We start from the raw sequence: 21,613 nt of genomic DNA, 5'->3' as shown, positions 1-21,613 counted from the left end.
ACGCTCTGCCACTCGGGATCCCGCAGCCCCCCGCCTTGTAACCTCGCTCCTTCAGCGCAGCGGCGGCGGAGGGGCGAGGCTACGGCGCTACCGGCGGGACGCCGTTTCCCGGCGGGACCCTATTGCCAGCGGACTGCCGGGGTGTGGCGGGGGGCGGCGGCTGACCCGGAGTCGCGGGCGGGCGGCGGCGAGCGCGGGCTCCGCTCCCCCCGCCTCCGCGGGCCGGCGGGGCGGGGCCGAGCCGAGGCCCGGCGGCCCCCGACACCTCCCCTTCCCTTTCCCCTTCCCCTGCCTCACGGCGCTCCTGCTCTCTCGGCAGCCGGTGGGGCGGCGGGAGCTATGCGCGGCAACGGCGGGGCGGCGGTGGCGGGCGGGCGGCGGTAGCGGCCATGGGCGGGCCGGGGGGGCTGCGCCGGGCGCGGCGGCTGTGCCACTGGGGGCCGCTGGTGGCCCTGGCCGTGGTGGCCGTGTGCTCCGCCACTGCCATGGCGGACGCCGCGCTGTGGTACTGGCCCCTGGACACCGCCGGGGGAAGCGTCAACTTCATCATGCTCCTCAACTGGACCGTCATGATCCTCTACAATTACTTCAGCGCCATGTTTGTGGGCCCGGGGTACGTCCCTCTGGGGTGGACGCCGGTAAGCGCTGGCTTTCGATCGCCTCGTCCCCGGGCCGGGCCCGGCGGGCTGAAGCGCGGGGGGGACCGGGGGGACGGGCGGGCTGGCCTGGGGCCGGGCTGGCTTCGCTGAGAGGGGGTGTGCGGGGAGCGGGCGGGCAGGAGAAGCCGCTTCTCTTGATGCCACCACCCTTTGCCCTTTCTCCCCGAAGAATGCAGCCAGCCCCTCAGGCCACTCCTTTCTCCTTATCTTGGTTCGACATCTTCGCTTTTTGCCTCTCTCCCAGCGTTTCCAGTATGCTCCAGCTTACTCCATCCCTGCCTTGTTCTGTCAGCCGCGTGATTTGGGGCTGAGCGGTAGTGCTTCTTTATCGGCAGTAGTCGTTATGTTTTATAGGTGCTTCTCGAAGCAAAACAACAGGAAACAAGCGCTGTTAGCCGGGAATGAGAACTTCAAGGTTATTTGCACACTCGTGCAGATGCTGTTGTATTGAAGATTTTGCTGCTAGTAATTAGAAGAACTTAGACATAGCAAATTTAATATTTTTTTTTGTGAGCCAGAAAATTACATGTTTATCTTCTATGTTCAACACAGTATTATAAGTCAAGGTAGAAATTTGCATTTTCTTTGCTTCAGTAACCGCTTGGAAGAGTAATAGTCAAGGACCAGAACGATACAGGTTCAGTATCTCGAGACAGCTGGCAAGAGTTTGTGTTCCAGTGGCATGATAAAAAGATTAGTAATAATCACATTTCTACTTGTGGAATATTTCTCAGGACAGTGTCTTCTGAGAAGAGGATCTCTCTCTCATCTTGTTGTAGTTGGCGTGTGTGTAAGAGAGAAAGGGTGGCAAACAAGCTAGTTGAACATTAATGCTTACCAGTACTGTATTTTAGTAGTAAGCCTGGATTAGCTCATGGTATAAAATGGAGAAACAAGGTGCACAAGTTTGTTTTTTTCATACATATTTTTTACTCTCAGAACTTCACTATGAAACCCTGCTTGTACAGTCACTCTTCCTGATGGAAGGATTATTTATTTCTTTTAGCAACCAGCACTTTCAACAGTGGGAGATGGCTGTGTTGATAGCCAAGGGATTATTTTGGTTTCTTCTCTCCTCACCGCCTATCATTAAATAGGCTTGGGTGATGAAACACATCCTGTCAGAAGAAAGCAGAGATGCTTAGGTTAGGAAAGTGCCAAGATATGTGTTGCCAGTAGAATTACATATACATCTAACATGCCTATTCTTCTGTTTAAAGGAAAAATCTCAGGATTGTATGTATCTCCAATACTGTAAAGTGTGTCAGTCTTACAAGGCACCACGTTCACACCACTGTCGAAAGTGTAACAGGTACTGTCTTTCTTTAAAATCGTTTTAAGTCCGTATTAAAACAGCTTCAAATCTAATGATGAGCTGTTAATATAATTTGTTCTTCTAAGTCTTGTATTGTGCATTTTTAAGACTTCTATATGAGCACTATACCCGTTTCAAGTATTTCCACTTAATAGTTGTATGATTTTTATATGGTTGTACTGTGTTTTAGTTTAATAAATAAATCTGTCTGTAACATTTTCTTTTTAGCTTGGAAGCATTTCTTAAGAATTTCTTGACCGTATTAACAAAACATTGCAGTACTGTCTCAGGGAAGTCAGCCTGTGTGTAAATACCTAAAAAACCCGTCACTCCTCTGTAAGTTTTGAGTCCAAACATTCACCTGCTCAGGGAGTACAAAAGCCTATTCTGTCATCTTTCCAAATGGGAGTTAAATGTTGAATTGAGTGTAAATTTTGTACTGTTCTTCACTCTTCAATAAACAGGTTGGGGGGTTTTTTGAGGGGAGCCTGCGTGTTAAGTGAACTAATAAGCCTTTTGGGTCAACCTGAAAAGTTTGTACCTTGTTATGTGTTAGTCTTCCAACAGACTTGTTCTGAGGTAAAGGATGCCTTTATTATAAATAGCTGCACTGGAATTCAGTGCAGCTTGAAAGAAGCAAGCCACTTCAGCTGTCTGCAGTCCAGACTGTAGTTGCATTTATCTTGGCTTTACTGCGCAGGTCTTCTCTGAAGGACTATTAGAGAACGTGGTAAAATGATATTGCAACATACACTTTCATTTGTTATTTCTATAAACACAAGATGCACAGTCAGTGTGCTTTTAGGAAGTAGAGACTGAAACTGTAGAGCGGTGCTATAATTTGGCTGCATCATTCTGAGATTTAAAATTAGACTCTCTTCCTTGAGTGACTATCTTTACACTGAGGACTCAGTAGAAAATGGCAGCAGATCCTGCTGATTGTCTATGCAAAAGCAAGTTCTTTAAATAATATCTTTTGTCAAATAGAAGGAACTGCAACACATTCTCCAAATCATTTTGCTAATACACTTTCAGAATTTTCTGCCCCCTCAACTCTGTCCAAAGTGACTCATTCCACACATTTCTAGCCTGTTGCAGTGAAGTGGGTAACTTAAACCATCACTGAAAGTCCTCTATGCTGTGGCAAATTTCAGTGCATAAATGGAGTCAGTTCTTGTGGCTCACCCCAATGGGGTGAGGCTTCTTGCTAAGATCTAGGAACTTCAGAAACACTTGTGCTTGTGACTACATGTTCAAGACCTTGTACGGTGGCAGTTGAACTAATTGAGCTAATGAAGAATAATTAATTCTTTAAAGGGAGAAACTGAACTTCCTACTGGGAATGGACTAGCTTAAAAGATAACGAAGTCAATAGTTCCAAAACAATTAACTTCTTTCCAGAGGAGCTGGATATTTGTGCAAGTCAATCCTTTGTTTATCACTTAGGTTTGGTGCAGATGAATTGCAACGTTGTAATTAGTGACTTTTACACCTGCTAATAAATCAATACAATTTGGGATGTGGACAAATCTTTTTATCAGGTGTTTTTTTTGGACCTGTAAGCTACACCAAAACAACCACTTTATATTGAATACAAGAGTGTCTCTAGAGTGTTTACACTTGTTAAATAGATTTTGAAAAGGACTTACAGCGGTGTGAGGTCAATATGTAGCAGTTGAAGCTTTCAGAGTCTACTGCTGAAAAGAAAGAGGCATTAACACGCTTCTGTATGTGTATTTTTATATGTTCTTTCTGCAAGTAGTTCACAGGGGATTTGATATTTCCTTTATTTTCCTGGTGTGCTTATTTTTAAAAAATGGCAATAATATTAATGCTTAATTATTGTGTTGATAGTTCTTACATGTCCCATTCTAGGCCTTTGTCTCCTGGCGCTGGAATAGGGTGTTTATTACAACTAGCAAGTTTGAGTAAAGAGGAGGAGGGATAATTAGAGAGGGTAGGACCTGGGAGCAGTTTATTTTGTTTTCTTTCACTCTGCAACATGAAATACCATTCTGAGTAGCAGCAAAAAAAGAAACTGCTGTGTTGATCTGTCAGAAATTGATAGGTTTAAATGAATGAATGGAGGTTGAGTAGTAGAAAGTTAGCTGTCCTTTTCTTTGAGCTTTTTGGAAAACAACATATATGTCATTTATATTAATCAGTACCTATTATTCACAGATGTGTCATGAAGATGGATCACCACTGTCCTTGGATCAACAACTGCTGTGGATACCAGAATCATGCATCTTTCACGCTGTTTCTCCTCTTAGCTCCACTGGGATGCATTCATGCTTCTTTCATATTTGTTATGACTATGTACACTCAGCTTTACAACAGAGTAAGAAAACATAATTAAATGCTTAAATATTATTTAAGTCAGATGGGTAGTTTATGTCTGGAAGTGTGAGATAATTTGGTTTCCTGAGAAGCATGTGGAATTCTTTGTTACTCTTTCAACATGTACTCTTGGTTCTGCTCACTGCCTGTGAGAAGTATGTTCATTAATTGGAGGAGGATTCAGAGAAAGTGGTTTCTTTCTTTTTTTTTTTTTTTTTTTCCTGTTTCTTGTCATAATCACTGGGAGTTTCTTAGAGCTTTGCATTGACTGAAGACAGTTTCTGAGTAGCACTTTAGAGAGAGAGACAGGCTGTTTTGTCTGGCACAGAAACTAGCTGCTATTTATTTCCAACACACAAGTTAGATGGTGTTTATTTTCTTTTGCTTGCCACTTTTTAGAATTGTATCCAATTCTTCATGGAAAAAAAAAAAAAAGTAACTTATTTTTGGAACTAAAACTAAATGATGTTTGATTTGTTTTTAAATGGAAAAATTTAGCTGCAGCAACAATGAGCAAAGTTTTTTCTGGAATACATCCTTTATCTCAGATCCATGGTTAAGATTATGAGCTTTGATTTCAGCATTTGTGGTTGCAATGAAGAGCTTGAAAACATCAACTGAGTGTAATAGATAAAGGCTGCGTGTTGTATTTGCAGAGCAATAATGTTGAGAACTGCTATCTGCTAAAGCTTTCAGAGGAAAGCTTGTAGCATTTGAAATTGAAAATGGGTACTGTGCTACGCAAACATTTTCTATCTGAAACTCGTGAATGCATTTTTGTAATGTGCTAGAGTTCAGGCTTTTTGTGGATTTTGGGCCTGACTTGCAGGATAGCAATTTTGGTTTAGCTTTCCATCTAGAGAACGCCTACAACTAGCAAAGAATGTATTTCTGAAGAGGAGAAGTCTTTTGAATACATCTTTTCTTTTTTTTTTTTTTTTTTTAATTACTCCACCTACATTACAAACCTGTACCTTCAGAGCCAGATTTATTCTTGGTAATTAGTTTTGTTTCAGCATTCGGAATGTTCTAGAGCTGAATGGTACTCTCCCTTTGCAGATATCTTTTGGGTGGAGTTCTGTAAAGATTGACATGAGTGCAGCCAAAAGAGACCCTCGACCCATTATTCCCTTTGGACTGTCTGCATTTGCTGCATCTTTATTTGCCTTAGGACTGGCATTAGGAACAACTATTGCGGTTGGTATGCTGTTTATTATCCAGGTAAGTTTATGGCTTCTGTTACAAAGAAGTTAAAAGCTCTAAGTTTTGTCTGGTTGTGGAGCAGAAAAATTCAGGATTGAGACAGGAGCATTTGTTTAGAGCTTATTTTGCTATGTAACTTTTCCAGGGTTTTATGTTGCTTTCTCCTAGTTCCTCTGTTACCACAATTTTTTAAAAATTAATTATATTTCATAGGAGAAATTGGGGGTGAAAATCTAATGAACTACGAAAACATGGGGTGGGCTTTATAAATTCCAGAAAAGGCAAAATACTTGGTAATTCAGGAATACATGGCCCTGCCCCTGAAAATAGGTATAAACATGCCTAATATATTACTTCAGATGTTTGAGGTTGTCTTTGCAAAGAAACGAAAATACACATTTCAAACATAAACTGAAGCAGTGTGTGATACTGTCTTAAGTGTATAATACTAGAGGGTAGCATTAGCATGTGTCTATGCTGAATCTTAATTCTGAATGTTTTATATGTTTCAATTAAGACTATAAAAGTTGCTTTGCTCTTTAAAGCAAATTTAGTTTGTAAATGTCTTCTTTGCCTAGCTGATGTATTCCTGCAGAAAAATCAATGCTAATTTCACCTAACACTTTTATTTTAGATGAAAGTCATTTTGACAAATAAAACTTCAATCGAGTCCTGGATTGAAGAAAAGGTAAGCTTTTATTCAGTATTCTTGTACTGTATTGTTACAAAGTTTATTCTTTGTTTTTATCAATTTCTTGTTTCACCTCTGGATTTAAATCAAAGGTGGCATTTCAGTTCTAGCTTTTCCCTCCCTGTCTCTGAAATTCACTGACATAGATGAGAAATAACTTACCTGCACAGATTTTTTTCTTTTTTGTTTGGACGAATTGGTGTGAACCTAGAAGAATATTTGCTTTTAAGGCGTTTGCCTATCTACTTGGAATATGTGAGTGGTTTTGTCTGAAACTTGAGTTGTCTTTGCTTCTCATGTGTCATTGTCCGCCTCCCCTCCCCATTCTAGATGGCATATTTTGGCTTATGCTTTTCCTCATTTACTGTTTCTCTGATTAAACTTGGGAGTATTTTCCTTGATTATGAAGAAGTACTAGAAAGTAATGAGATACCTAGTCTTCTCTCCTTTAAATTTCTTTGATTTCCATATCTTTATAGAGGTTTTCACAAGATTTTTTAGAAGAAATATAACCAAGCAGTAGAAGCTAAGTTAGAGGAAGCAAAACTGACTCAATGTATAAGTCCACAAACACTTCATTATTGTTTTGTTGTCTTTCCTTTATTCTGTGTCAAAATTAGGATGAGGATCTTGACTGTGTATAAGTGCCTAAGTATTGTAATGCCTTCTCTTTGCACAGAATCTAGCTTGGCTGGATCCTAGTCCTGTTAGACCTTTGAGTAATAGGACAACGGAACATAAATGAAAGAAAACCCCACTACAATGATACAGTAGAATTTGGAATAATCTGTTAAAATTTTTACCGTAAAACACAGGCTACTAGTATGTCCCTTCTGAAAAATGAACACAGACTGTAATGCATAAGTGTTTAATAAAAATGACGTTATCGCAACAAAGAGAACAGACTGTTCTGTGGCTGCTCCACTAGATGTCATCGTTACTGAAAGATTGAAAAGTTCGTGACTGCAGAATGGGGGAGATTCAGAGCATGCCTGTATATGTAGTTCTTAGAAGTGGAATAGACACTACCAATGTTGAATTATGCTCATGATCATTAATCAGAGAATCCTGAGCTTTGGTAGCCTTTGTATTTAACTGAGAAATAATCAGGTGTCAGTCCTTGAAAAAAAGCCATAAAATAAAATCAGAGTATGTAGTGATTTAATCAGTGTAGCCAGTTGACTCTGTTGATAAAGAGTAAATGGGGGGGCAACCCAAACCAGATACACTTCTAAATGTCATGATTGTTGTAAGAAGTTTTAATACCCTGGGTTAGTATAGCAGGAATTTACTTCTCTTGCCTCAAAATGTTTGCCTTTAGGTCTCATGGACCCATACAGGGCTTATGACCTGGCCTTCTTAATATTTGCTGCTCCATTGCAGTTTGTAAGTACTTTTTTTATGCACTGTATTTCTTAATTATTTTCCAGGCCAAAGACAGAATCCAGTACTACCAAACGGGTGAGACCTTTATTTTTCCCTATGACATGGGAAGTAAATGGAAGAACTTCAAGCAAGTGTTTACATGGTCTGGGATTCCAGAGGGAGATGGCCTGGATTGGCCAGTAAGAGATGGCTGTCATCAATACAGTTTGACGGTAATTGATCTTCAACGACATCTCAAGTTAATCTTCCCCACTATCCAATTGCCTGCTTTCCTTTGCAGTAAATATACCAGCTCTTTAAATAACTAAAATGGACTGACTAGTAATACATATACTTAAGAAACAGGAGTTCTGTCGAATGTTCTCCCAGTTTCAATAGACTAAAAAGTTATGCTTTTGTAGTGCTTTTAAATGCTAATGATATTTCCTGTGTTTGTTGAGTAGTTTCAATACCTGACTTCATTTTGTGTTGAATACACAAGTCCTCTTAAACTAAACACTGCCTAAGTTTCTATTTATAATCATTTATAGATAGAGCAACTGAAACAGAAAGCAGACAAGCGAGTAAGAAGCGTAAGTATTTGTGAAGTTTGATCTGAAATGACTTTGAATATCAATATAAATAAATGTAAGTAGTTGCTGAGATTCTTTTTCTTGATTTTAAACTTAGCAATTAAATGAAGGCTTTGTGTTTCCACACAGTGTGCTGCCACCTCCGCTTAATTCAACTTAGCTTTCTTTGCATTTGCTGCTTTTTTATGACTGCTTCATTGTTGAGCAGTTAAATTAGAATTTAGACTCCCTTTGACAGCTGTTGTCACTATGCTCAAATCTAACGGTATGCTTGAATTGATTTTTTGATACGAAACTGTCAGCAGGGCTGTAACTCCTTACAACAATATATTGCTGTGTTGTGCTCAAATTTCTAGGTCCGGTATCGAGTAGTAGAAGATTACAGTGGTGTCTGCTGCCCTGTGACTAAAGGTGTTAAAACATTCTTCACAACACCGTGCACTGAAGAACCTAGAATTGCACTGAGTAAAGGGGATCTGATTTTAGCCACAAGAGGCTTAAAGTTAGTGGCTCCACACCTTTATGTTTGGTTAAAAGAAATATTGAGATGATTTCTGGCATCTAATTATCTATTACGCTTTCTTCCCCAGACACTGGATGTATGGTGAGAAGATTCTCGACTCAGCTGCTGATGGTATGAAGCAGTTATTTTCACTTTTTCTGTTGAAAATCACAAATCAATTTTATAGCTGTCTAGAAATGTGAACAGTATTACATGTTCAGTTCTCAAAATGTATGATTACTGACCTTATTGGCATTAGCTTCTCTCCCCTCTAAAACCACATCAACAGTCTTTACTATTTACATGTTAGGCTTGCCAGTTTTGATAAACATTAAGTGAATCCGTCAGACTTGAACGAACACTCATCTAGTAGTTTATTGAAGGTTGAGTGGGAAGGGGGACACTTCATATTCAAAGAAAAAGCTAGTTTTTTAGACTCTAAAGGGGTTAATGATGATGGTTTTATATTTAAAATAGTGCTCTTACTTAAATGCATTCAGATTTCCTACCTAAACACCCCATATAGATAAGTTCTGGGATTACTCTTCGTACATCTTAAAAACAAGGAGATGTTATGTCTTTGAATTGGAATCAATTCCAAGGACTTTGACATGCATTTATGAAACTAACAACTACAGCTATCAAAAATGTTAAAAGACTGCTGCTGGTCTGCAGAGAGACAACATCACGGCCACCTGCATTGAAATTTTTACACTTTTTACTTTAGCCCTCCTGCTTAGGACCTAGCTAAAATCTTACCTGCTAGAGGGTGCATTGGATTCTGTTGTCTCTTCCAAACAATTGTTAATTCATTGGATGTATGTTCTGTGTTGGCAAAAGAGAGTCAGCCAACAGTCTGAAAGTGTCTGTGCTTTTCATGGGAGATCTTAAGACCTTCATGGGCTAAAAGTGCTTCTGCAGCTCATGCCTTTCAAACATCAAACTGAAATGAGTCATTGAAACCAGTAAGGTAATAGTTTGTACTGCGTTGCTTCTTATGAAGATTAGCAGGAGATATTTGTGCTATATCAAATGGGTTTTTTTTTTTAAGTCAGGTGAAATGTGGTCTGGGAACTTGGTGTATACTGAGAGGCTGGATTAGACCTCAAAATAACATTGGCATTTTGGAGAACTAGGCTTCAAAAATAGGATTAGATTTTTTAGGAATGTATAGCAAAATGCTATAAATAAGCAGGAATAACAAGCTGCGCTATAACAAGATGGAAAAATTAATCATTAAGTAGCAGTTCTGAGGGAAAATGACTCAGTCTTAATCTTAAGATGAGTCAACACTTGCAAAAGAGAAAAAAGCATATAGCTTCCCAGATGCGTGAAGTAATCCTTCCATCCTACTCAACATTGGCAGAGACTCAGCTGAAATCCTGCCACAAGTAAAAGTGGTTACTGCATCTTAAGAAAGAGGAAGATCAGCTGTGAAGGGCTGAGAGGAAAACAATGAGAAAAATCAGAGTACTAGAAAATGTGACTTACAAGGGAAAGCTGAAAGAATTGGGATGGCTTACCTGGAGAGGAAAAGGAGATAAGAGAAAGCCGCCAGGGTATGTGTAAATAGTCATCAGCTGCGTGCAAGTCTGTTCTAGAGAAGGCTGTAAGCTGCTTTCTGTGTCCCTGCTATGTAGAAAGAGGAGTTGTGAACTGGAATTACAGCTGGAAAGATTCAGATAGGGTATTAGGAAAGATTTTTTCATAAGAAGGTAGAGCACTGGAAAACTTTGGAGATCTCTGAAAACATTTTATGCAGTGGGAGAGAATCCATGCATCACCAGGCAATGATGTGAGGAATGACTTAGATGTCCAGCCTTGGAGAAGAAAATAACCTAGGTAACCTCTTGATGTCTCTTCCAGTCCTGTGTTTTTCCTCTGTAGTGGGTCATGTTTTGTTCCAAGTTAATACAACTTTTCATGTCTTAAGGTGGAATAAGAGAACGAGGCTGGTTCCCTAGGAAATGTGTGGAAAAATGCCAATATGACTCTGAAACGGATCAACCAGTGGATGGAGAGAAGAAAAACAGATAGCATTCTCATTTTTTAAATAAGAAATGGAATTTTTACTTCAGACCACAATCCTTTACTTGAAATTTTCTGTGTATTACTTTAGACTTATGCAATGAATATGTTAGGACAAGGTTTTCTTTTCCTTGCAGTTGAAAGGGTTGGATACGCCTGTGCCATGGTTTGCATACTTTTTTTAACAATAAATAATTGAAGAAGCCATTCAGTGGATTGCCTTCCAGATGCATTTTTTTACCCCAAATCGAGGGTTTTTTTCTTTTTGCTGTTTAAATTGCAATCTGAGGGTTCATATCTTAAGTTTTTTTCCTCAACCGCATCTGATTGTGATGCGTGCTGCTTATCTTTTGTATTTTACTTTCTCTGAAGCTGCCCCTGACAACTATAAAATAAACATCTGATTCAAATTCAAGATAAAATTTGTTACCTGTGACTTTTAATGATGTGAATTGTTCACCTCAAATAAATGATACATTCATATTCACTTGTGGATTTAATTGTTCTTAGACCTACAAGAACTTGTTTATAGGCATGGGAATGTGAACTGACTAGGAAGTAAAGATTTCACTGTTTATAAGTTGGTTCTCAAGGTTAGAAAGACTTCAGCTCTTGCTATAAGAATATGATTTTAATGGGGAAAAAACCATAGCTAGCTGTATCACTTTCTCTGAAATCTGAGCATGTACCCAAGAGACTGGAGTTCTTGATCCATCTTAGAGTGAAAGGAAGCTATAGTGCCATGAATGAAAATTTTGTGAGCCTTGTTGCTACTAAGTGATTAACACTGTTTCTAAAGCATTTTTATTTAGCATCTGGCATGGATTATTAGAAGGAAGACCTTAAAATGGGGTAACCTATACTAGCTGAAGGCTTTCTAAATGTATCCTAAATGTAGCAAGTGGTTTTGTTCTCTCAGTTAGTTTAGGTGCATTTCACATGTTGAGGGTTTTTCCAAATTACTGTTTTAAACTAACACCTGGTTTACCTCCACCTGCATGAGTTGTCTCAGGTAGATGAGCATGTCTTAATATTAAGTGTATATAGAAATAAGTACATACAGACAAGCCAGCATTACTCCTGTATGCTCTACTCAGACTCTATCTCCAGCACAAAGCCACGTTTTTTTTGTTACCTGCAGCCTGCTGTGCCTTAGTGCTGATGGACCATAATCCTAGGCTGTTTCTGAGCTGCGGCAATGAGGAGTTAGTGTTCAGTTTCAGTAGTTTGTAAGCAGGGCTTTGCTGGTCTTGAAATAAAGACACTTATTTTTTAGAAGCATTAGAGGTATAGGAGTGTGTCATACTCCTAATTTCCCTTCTAGCAAGAGCTGAAAGACCATAACTCAGCAGGATGTAGCTATTTTGGAATATGAGCCGAAGTTAATATGAAAACCTCCAAACTTCACAGAGTACTCTTAGTCTCTACTGCAGTAGTTTCTGTTCAGTGCCTGGAGTCTAGAACCAAAGAAAGATTACAAAAATAAGCTTGTCTCCCACCTGAGGACCTCTTCTTTTTTACTTTAAAATGATTAAATAACTGCTATATATTGCCAGGAAGCAATTAGCAGTGTAATAGGAACAGATTAGCAGCACTAATGACCACAGTTGATTGTTAGCTATTAGGAGGAGAATTCATGTAAGCTGTGGTCTGTTTATAGGGGACTGAATATCTATTAGTGGTTGAAGAGCATCTTCCAACTCTATTTCAGCTTTCATCTGAGCAGAATTTTGAACACCAAGATCACTCTACACTGAACTACAGCAGGTGCTCTGCTTCAGAAGTGCATTTACAATCTGAAATGGACTCTATATGCTTTTTTTTAATTACTTCATCTTGTTTCCTTGTAGCTATAACTTCAGTCCCCCTTCTTCCCTTTTTTTAGCACAGGGAAGTGGTGTTTCTGTTTACCATTACAACACCTTCAGTCAGCAGTGCTTGCCTACAACCAACCAACCAGAACCAAATGCATACTTCCTAAAGGCGTTTAGAGATTCTGCAGCTAAGAAAATACAAGCAGTCTTTCCATTGTTGACAACAGCTGTATTGGAGCATGAAGTTTAAAGACAAACCACCTCTAAGGAACTCTTGATTCTTAATACTAGTAGATTTTCTTTTCTACTATCCCCTTCTACCTTTTTTTTTTCCTTCATTCACCACTCCCTGGTTTTTGCTGGAGGAAGACCTTTGTTTATTAAGGAAAGGAGCAGGTATAGATCTGATATAGCTGTTCTGTGTTCTGCAGTAATTCATCAGGGAATTCAGTTGATTTTCTTTTAGGTTTGCATCCCTAGAGAAGTGAGATCTAGGGGAAGCAGAAAGCAAGTGTCTTTTTCTCACAGCAGTTAGCTGTATTGAACACTCTCTTGCTTTTCCCTGAGGGAAGAATTGCTGTTTTTATAATTTTGAGCTTTGCATCTTTTCTATCATCTATCAGCAAGTCTAGACTTGCGATGCCACACTAGCCTAGCTCAGGCTCTAGTACGATGGAAGGTAAGGGTAACTGCATACTGAAGTGGAACTCTGCCCTCCTACTAAAAGAAAAACAATCAAATAGACTAGTAAGAAATAGCCACTTACTTTAGTTCAGGCAGTTTTTGCACCAAAACAGAAACAGAATCTGTCATAAAAGCAAACAATACTGGCCATGTTAAATTATCTCAGGCAGCCTGTTCAACCACCAAATCAATGAAAATTTTGGTTTCTACTCATCTGTCCTTGCTGTGACCTTCAATCTGAAGAGAGTCTCCTTTGCAGAGTGATGCCACTGACCATGCCAGGTGTCTCAATTCTTACTGAGGAAGGGGCTGGATTACCATATACAACAGGCTGTGCAAAAGACTAGCCTTGGTATTCTCATGCCTGGTAACTTTGAGGTGATTACCAATAGTAAAAGAAATCGATGGAAGAGTGAGTTCTCTCCTCCTCAATAGTACTAACCAAGAGGCTTCTGATTTTAATCCAGATCTCTTAAGAGTTGAGCAAATACAAGCTCATGCTAGAGTTTAAGCATCTCCCATATATTTACTCAAGTGCAAAACAGTGACCAGGAGGAGAAAAGAGAACTTCCCTGTTAGGAAGACAGTGATTTGCAGGTTATTTAGTTTTTACAATTGAGTTGCCTAGTTATGGCATTAGAGAATGATTCTAGACCTGTCTTGCTGAAATAAGAACCTCATTAAAGCCAGATTATGAATTAAGAGTCAGTATTTCCCTCTGAACACTTCCTCTCTGGATCAGGAACCGAAGAGACTAACCAGTACACAGGGGTTGTTTCATAGAGATGGAAAGAAAATACACTTAACAAATTGTATTTTGGTATACAATCCTTACGTGATTTGGAGAGCTGAAATCAGCAACCTAATTCTTGATGCAGTACATATGAGTTGTTTCCAATTTGTTAAGTAAAAGGAAGCTATATTATCACCATTAATATTAAATATCTGCCTTATGTGAATCATATCTTTATTAGTCATATTATCTCATTATTCAGCATATATGCACATCTATACTGCAGACTAAATGGATCAATTCATAATGGACAGCTACTAGTCAAGAGCTTTTTTAAGCGATTAGAGAAGACTGAATGTTACCATGGCGTCAATCTCTATTATGGGAAAAAATTTGCAAAGAATTGAACTTCATTGTACCTATAGCCATCCCTACATCAGGTCTTTGTTCACTGGGTATAACAGTGCTTCAGGCCTACTATAGCTTTCTCTAGTGCTCAAACAATAGCCTGAAATAATTTTTGCACCACTTCAGTGCAAGCATACCTAAAGTACTTCTGTTTTCACTTCAGATCTCTATTGTGTGAACAGTTCATAGGGCAGAAGCGGCACCCAAGAGACCAGTTTCAGACCAATTTATGCTTGGAATTGCTATGTATGGTTTATTGGTCAGACAGTGCCATTACCGGTTCAGTTCCATCTTTATAACAGCTACTAACAGATGCCACAGACATGAAAAATCTAAAGCATTGTAGTTTGCCACTATGAGAGGAGGCTTAATTGCCATTAAGAGCAAACCAAGAGATCGAGGTGTTTCCTCTTTCAAAAGAGAAAGCGGCTCTACTGTATTAGTGACCTGTACAAAGTCACTACTTTGTACAGAAGTGGCACGGAAAAGCAGGCACCCTCTACTCAGTTCACAAATAAGAGATCCCTTTAAGCTGAGTGAAGCCCTGCGATTGGTATCTGAACACGGCTAGCTGAAGGGCCCACCACAGCCCATACTGGGCTTCAACATCCAGGCAGATCTCTGTAGGGAAATTTCACTTGTTGATACAATAAACAAAGTACTTTCTGGACACTGCAGCAGGTGGCATCACAGGATTCAGCTTCAAGTTTATACACATCTCAGTTGCACTAGATTTACTGTCCCCGACTGAATTGCTCATCGGAACCCAGTTTCAGTATACATTTCCTCTTCCCTCTGGTTACTTTTTCTTTGCCCAGTCTCACCTGGGGGAAAAGATTTAGCCATCAGTAGCTTTTAAGTCACATTAACAAAGCATGGGAAAGATGAGCAGCTTAGTTACATGCACTTTTAGAGTCTTAGAAGCCTTTATAGCCTCAGGTTATGACAAGCACAGTAAGTGACAGAACAGTTACCTGAAAATGTCGAGGTCTTTGGGCCTAGACTAGAAACAGAACTGCGTCAGTCATTTTAACTAGTGAAAACTAGAGATGCTTCCTAGCAAGGGGTAGGTCTTTCCTGACCAACAAATCTACTGGTTGCTTTGACTTTGGGATATCTGACCAAGAGCATTAAATACAAGAGGGGAACAGCCACTAACTGTAAGAATCTGGCACAGACAAGGAGAATTGGCACAGGAAAGCTGCATGTACTCCTCCGCCATGTTACATCCTTGTTAGCACTGCATTGCCCTTTGAACTGATAGAGCAGACTACCACAAGGATGGAGAGGAACTGTCAGCAGAGACAGCACACACTGATTGAAGACATGTTTCTAAAGGTAGAGACAGTACTTATCTTGCCTAAATAATTTTCTAAAGAAGTAGCTTTAGCCCTAGAAAATGGTATCTGATGCCTTATTTCATGTCATAGCCTGAGCTGGAAGATGGAATTTATGCTGAAGACTTTGGCACATATTGCCTTACTACAGGAAAAGGAAATCTGAGTAGAGGAGCAACATCTGATTTGGCACTATCTTATTGCCTCATGGTTTGAGCTGTGGCTGAGCAGTGACAGCATAGGAAATGTTAGCTTTCTGCAGCAGTTGTGTTTGAGCTGCAGCTATACATAACCTGGTAGCAGTAAACCTTACAGTTGACAGTCTGGTGGCAGCAGAGACAAGTCACTCACACAGGCTTTGGTTTGATTATGCAGTTACAATTTATTGCTTGCTATATCCTTAGGAATGACAGCTAACGTTTTCCACTTACTAGGCTCAAATTAGTAAGTGTAGAGGCTTTGTAACTGCCATTGCATTTGAGAACATGTGCAAAACCGGATCCAGGGCCACCCATACTAGAGTATAAACATGTACTTTGTAAATCAGTTGATGCCAGACTACTCATTTTCATTAAAAACATACTGTGTGGTCCAGGGCTAGGAACAGGAATTTCACTTCTGTAATTGCAAACATAACAGATGTTAAACTCCAATTCATATTGTGATAGCTTGAGTTGAGACAGGTTATAGCATCCTGACTGGAAACTGAAGTGTTGTTTTCCTGCACTTTGTTTTTCATCTATCCCCCCCCCCCAAAAAAAAAAAAAAACCAAACAAAAAACACAACATGTAACTGCAGGAAAGAGTTCAGTCTGATTGCAGATCAATCCACAAAAGGTCACAATGGAGTTCATAGTTGGAGCAGGAAAACAAGATCTGCTTTTGTCGGTGAGAAGTGCATACAGCTGCCTTTTAAAGGCTCGAGTGTTGTTGCACTTCAGTCATAGTCCAAGGAAGATGAAAATTCTGGCTTTTCCTAGACAGCTGATGCTTAGTCCTGCAAGATGCGAACGCTGCCAGTTGTCAGTTATACTATAGCCATCTTCATCTGAAAGTCATTTTTCCCAGGATACCAGAAACAATATATTTAAGTTCTTGCTCCCCTCCACTCATGCCTGTGTTCTCCATAGGTCATGTAGTGTCACAGATTTGTCTGGATATTCCATGCAGTTTAAATTAAACTGGCTGCTTATTCCTGTGTACTTGAATAGAGGGACTCAATCTGCTTCTGGAAGAGTTTAACAAGCTCTGCTCGCTTTGCCTTCAGTGTTGGTGTCAAGAGTCCATTTTCTACAGAGAACATCTCTGTGTGGATGTACAGGTCTTTCACCTATTAAAAGAAAATAATTTAGCACTTGATGCTTACATAACTAGAGGACAAATGGTTCTTCCCAGCTTCCTTGAGCTCAGTGCAAGAACTCAATCTCAGGAGCTCAGATAGCTAAACTGGTTTTTGATGTAAGTCAAACTCCTTTTGGCTGACACAGCAAGAGAATAGGCTGGAACTACAGTACAGCTGCTGCAGCCTATGGTGAACCTCCACTCCATCTCATGGCAAGTGCTACTGCTGCCCTCCCTGTACAGCCACCTGTCTCTTTGTGAAGAGACAGCCAGCCAGTTAGTGTTTCACTGCCTACATCAATCAGTTGTCCAGGGTAGCTGTCTTAAGTCCCATCCTGGCACAGTCAATAACAGGAATGAAGGCTTCCCAGCCATTGCATTAGCAATACAGGTTCTTGTGACAAGCAGGATTTGGAAGTACTCACTTGTTCAAAGGATTTAAGGCCAGCCTCTCTCCCCAGTCTGATCATATCTTCTAAAATAGCTTTCTTCACTGCCTAGAAGAAACAGAACAGGAGCAGAGTAAAGCTGCCATTATGTAATTGCAACTCAAGACCATACCCATTGCCCAGTCAGTGAAAACCAAAGTTGGCAAGAATACTTATACATATTTCAACATTCAAGATTTCCCATATTAAGAACACTACAAGGTCGTGTCTATCTTCTCATTCAAAAAGAAGCAGTGATAGCCCTGAAAGATCAAGAGACACCTATACTTAGTTCCAGATTTTACTGTAAGGCTGCTTGCATGACTCACGCAGCATTAAGCTGGTTTAATTTACAAAAGATTGGGCTTCAGAATTAAATTCTGTCTATAACCCACTAAAAACATAAAGCCACTCACTGGATTTTTGCAGACATCTTCATAGGAACCTTTTACACCCAGTTTTGCTGCAAATTCTGGAAGCGTCTCAGGATCAGGAACCACTATACCTATTAGAAAAGACTGAAAACAAGTCGAAGTAGTCATGTTGAGACCCAAGATAAGGCATCTGAAATTACTTTGATTGTCTGTGTGAACTCGATTGTGGACAGTGTGTCTACAACAAGCCACATCTACATCCCCATCCATTTCCAGAGTTTGGAAGGTAGCTACAAGGATTTTCAAGTCACTTATCTGAGTTCTGACAGCAGTAATTGAAGTACTAATGCAGTTTGTTACACGTACTGAATATGCCAGCAATTACTTTTGGCTGGTATAGAGAGTGAAGACTGGCCTCTGCTAGCATAGGTGACACCTCCGTGGCAAAGGGGTGGAGAAACACCTCTCCAGAGAAGGCTCCAGGGAGACCTTATTGCAGCCTTTTGATACTTAAAGGGGGCTTATAAGAAAGATCAGGACAAATATTTAGTAGGTCCTATTGCAATAGGACAAGGGGTAATGGTTTTAAACTGAAAGAGGATAGATTTAGACTAAATATAAGGACGACATTTTTTACAATGAGGGTGGTGAAACACTGGAACAGGTTGCCCAGAGGGGTGGTAGATGCCCTATCCCTGGAAACATTCAAGGTCAGGTGGGATGGGGGTCTGAGCAACCTGATCTAGTTGAAGATGTCCCTGCTCATTGCAGGGGGGGTTGGACTAGATGACCTTTAAAGGTCCCTTCCAGCCCAAATCATTCTATGATTCTAAACTGTACAGAGCTGACCTGACGTACTAATCCCATACAAGTATTTAATTAGCCTTTACCCAGTTTGCAACTTGATGCCAAGACCTCCATTTCTTTTGTGTCAATTGGGAAGGCTATGAGTCTGAAAGGATATTCCTATAAACATGGCACTCTTGGGAACAGATCTTGTTCAAGGGCTCTTGTATATGCATACGTTTGGGCCCTGATCTTCCAGAACTCATTGTGGGAGGAAACTTTCAGGATGCTCACTCCTAGCATCACTTACCCTCAGGCTTTCCCCATGTACAAAGACCTGGGCTACAGGAGCACTTCTGATATAGACATTTTCTATCTTCTCTGGAGCAATGTATTCTCCTTGTGCAAGTTTAAATATATTCTTCTTCCTATCAATGATCTTCAGTGTTCCATTCTAGAAGTTAAAGGTGGAGGCCATTAGTTTCAAGTCTCTGTCTTGCTTTATAAGAAGTAGAATATAATAGGTTTGGTTATACTGTAGGAAAGGCTAGTTTGGAACTGCCTTTTTGCTCTCTACAGAGAGAAGGGGCACTTTGTCTAATTTCTCCAGTTAGCTCAGGACATGATTCGACAGCTCCTTTATTCTCCTGTTACAGAAAGCAAGACACCTTGTTGTTTTTCACTGTGGAAGTGACATAGTCTTAACTACTGGCCTAGCAGGTGTTATTTGAGATCTTGTAACCTAATTGGTCTTTGGAGCTTTGCCTGGAGTTACTTGGTGAATGATAGCAAAATACTGTTTAAGGCTTTTATCTTAGAATTCTCTTCTTCAGCTTTTCAGATTACTGTAAACTAGCCAGGAATTCACATCCAAGGGATAGTTTGTATTGAGCAATTACTCACTGACAACCATTTCCCTATGTCTCCAGTGTGGAGCCAGCCATCTTTATCAATTGCTTCTGCTGTCTTCTCAGGGTCTTTCAGATAACCCTTGAACACATTTGGTCCTTTAATGCAGACCTATAGCAACCACAGAACATTGTTAGTCACCAAGTCTTATGTTTCAGTATTTCCTGACACACACAGGAGATGGCACCTACCTCGCCTTCATTGTTAGAAGAGAAGTAGTTCATTTCTTCCACATCATCTAGTTTTATGATATTACAAGCCAGAGGGGCTCCAACATGGCCTAAGAGGAAAAAAAAAACCCAAGGACAGTTATGTTTTGGGGATTCTGCTAGCAGTTGGCCCTATTTGATCTAAAGCTAGAAAGACTAGGTCTTGAAATGAGATGGAAGAACTCAGATGCCCCCTACATATGAAATACTTCAGCAGTAGTAGATACTTAATGGCTCTTTGTTCACTGCTTTAACAAGAACCAGCACTACTTAAAGGAGTCTGACACCAAATGTTCAAGAAAGTTATTGTAAAGCCATTTTCAGACAGTTAATGCAGGATAAGTAGCAGCTAAGTCTCAATGCTTAGAACCATTTATTGGTGTAATCAACCACACCAACCACGTACCACACTTGCCTCCACAGAACTGCCTCATAGACCCTGGTATTCGTTTGCGTTTCATCCTCATCATGCTCTGCAGTTATTATGTTCTCAAAGATGGTGACCTGAGCTTCAATTTAGAATACCCAGTATTTAAAACATCCTTGCTAAGATGAAAGCTAAATCTTCAAGGTCAGGTAGTCCTTCAGGAAAGCAGTCATGATCATGTCTGATATTTTAGTCATAACTCTGAGTAAAACAAGTTATTTGGGAGCTAGTTTCTTAAAGCCATTTGGGAAGTCCTTGTCCAGTTTGCTCAGCTCTGTACAGACACTCCTTTCCTGTACAGTGGAACAGGGTCTAAGCTGACCTATGTCACTTTACACAAGAGATCCTCACCTACTTGGGTCAAGAATTTTGGTACCTATTAAGCATACAGGTGACTTGCTACCAAGACTCACTTTGAGGTTAAGTACTCAGGATTTAACTTTCATTGAACTGAAGGCTGTAGAGCACCTAAGCATGAGTGCCACTTTCTGTGGCACTGACAGATGTGGGAGAGTTTCCAAGTCTCAGCTACCATACCTGTTGTCCAGTCTCCAGGCATTGAGAAAGTACATCCAGCTGAGCATTCAGTCTGGCCATAAGCTTCAAATATCTGTGTCAGAAAGGATGAATATTCTTTGAACATCAAGTCCCTGGTGTGAAAGAGCTCAGTTTCAACTATGCCCATGCTCAAGTCTTCTTCTTAGGAAGGAAGCCAAGACAATCTTAGCCTTCAAAACTTCTTGGTCTTATTGGTGTAATGAGATGTTCTTCAAGTTCACCTATCCAAACTTTGGTTTGGTCACCTTGTTCTCTGAAATCTGTTCTCAAGTGTACTGCATTGGGAGCTTACTGACTGTCAGGATAAGCCACAAAGCTCAGGGGCAGCTGCCTGACTGAGTGCTGCATGTTCCTATTTCTGCTGCTTTATTCCTCTTCCCAGAGCCTACAGGATAGCTTTTTTGGTAGTGTTTGAAGCCAGCCCTGCGGAATTTTATTCCTGTTACAGTTAACTCAGATCAAGCAGCCTGTAAATATTGAAGACTGACTGCAATCTCCCCAGGAACAAGCTGGGCGGGATCACAGCTGTATCACTGGTCATTTATTTGGGCATAATCAAACAGGTCTTACTTTAAGAAAAACCTCAGCTTACCTGACAGCCTAATGCTGCTCTAAGAAATGTCAGGACAGAGGGAGATATAGGGGCTGCGCCTGTTACCATTATACGCACTCTTCCACCCATGGTTTCCTACAAGTGAAATAGAAGCCATCAGATCCTCAACTACTACATTGCTCAGCTTACTTACACTTGGAATAACTTACCTGAACTTTTTTGAAGATTAGCTGATCCCAAATGCTGTCATTTCGAATTATGCCCTGTTTTATTTCAGCCATCTTCATAATCACAGCAAAGTTTAACAGGCAACGTTTCACTGGGCTCTTTGCACCACTTTGTATCTGCAAGGAAAA

The 21,613-nt window shown here is 40.3% G+C and overlaps 2 protein-coding genes across 5 annotated transcripts in view; one reads left to right on the top strand and one right to left on the bottom strand.

Moving 5' to 3' along the window:
* Positions 1-71: 71 nt before the first annotated feature.
* The window catches only part of ZDHHC6 (zDHHC palmitoyltransferase 6), a 23,863-nt gene continuing 2,321 nt past the window's right edge, over positions 72-21,613 (top strand). Inside the window, exons 1-10 of one of the 4 annotated variants that reach the window (XM_074875290.1) lie at positions 72-638; positions 1,880-1,971; positions 4,156-4,315; positions 5,374-5,535; positions 6,152-6,205; positions 7,639-7,806; positions 8,125-8,166; positions 8,523-8,668; positions 8,757-8,800; positions 10,834-11,183. In XM_074875290.1, coding sequence (XP_074731391.1) covers positions 390-638; positions 1,880-1,971; positions 4,156-4,315; positions 5,374-5,535; positions 6,152-6,205; positions 7,639-7,806; positions 8,125-8,166; positions 8,523-8,668; positions 8,757-8,800; positions 10,834-10,895 — 1,179 coding nt within the window. In that variant the 5' untranslated portion in view covers positions 72-389 and the 3' untranslated portion in view covers positions 10,896-11,183. The other 3 variants (XM_074875289.1, XM_074875291.1, XM_074875292.1) reach the window with 3 other exon arrangements.
* Positions 16,030-21,613, bottom strand: part of ACSL5 (acyl-CoA synthetase long chain family member 5) — a 21,176-nt gene continuing 15,592 nt past the window's right edge. Inside the window, exons 13-21 of the mRNA XM_074875288.1 lie at positions 21,467-21,601; positions 21,297-21,392; positions 20,684-20,756; positions 19,702-19,790; positions 19,505-19,621; positions 18,912-19,055; positions 17,858-17,959; positions 17,439-17,510; positions 16,030-17,002 (exon numbers count right to left, since the gene is read on the bottom strand). Of these exons, the coding sequence (XP_074731389.1) occupies positions 16,862-17,002; positions 17,439-17,510; positions 17,858-17,959; positions 18,912-19,055; positions 19,505-19,621; positions 19,702-19,790; positions 20,684-20,756; positions 21,297-21,392; positions 21,467-21,601 (969 nt within the window). The 3' untranslated portion in view covers positions 16,030-16,861. The remainder of the gene's footprint in view (positions 17,003-17,438; positions 17,511-17,857; positions 17,960-18,911; positions 19,056-19,504; positions 19,622-19,701; positions 19,791-20,683; positions 20,757-21,296; positions 21,393-21,466; positions 21,602-21,613) is intronic.

Source organism: Strix uralensis, chromosome 7, assembly GCF_047716275.1.
Source record: "Strix uralensis isolate ZFMK-TIS-50842 chromosome 7, bStrUra1, whole genome shotgun sequence".
NCBI lineage: Eukaryota > Metazoa > Chordata > Aves > Strigiformes > Strigidae > Strix > Strix uralensis.
This window is presented reverse-complemented; position numbering and strand designations above follow the sequence as displayed.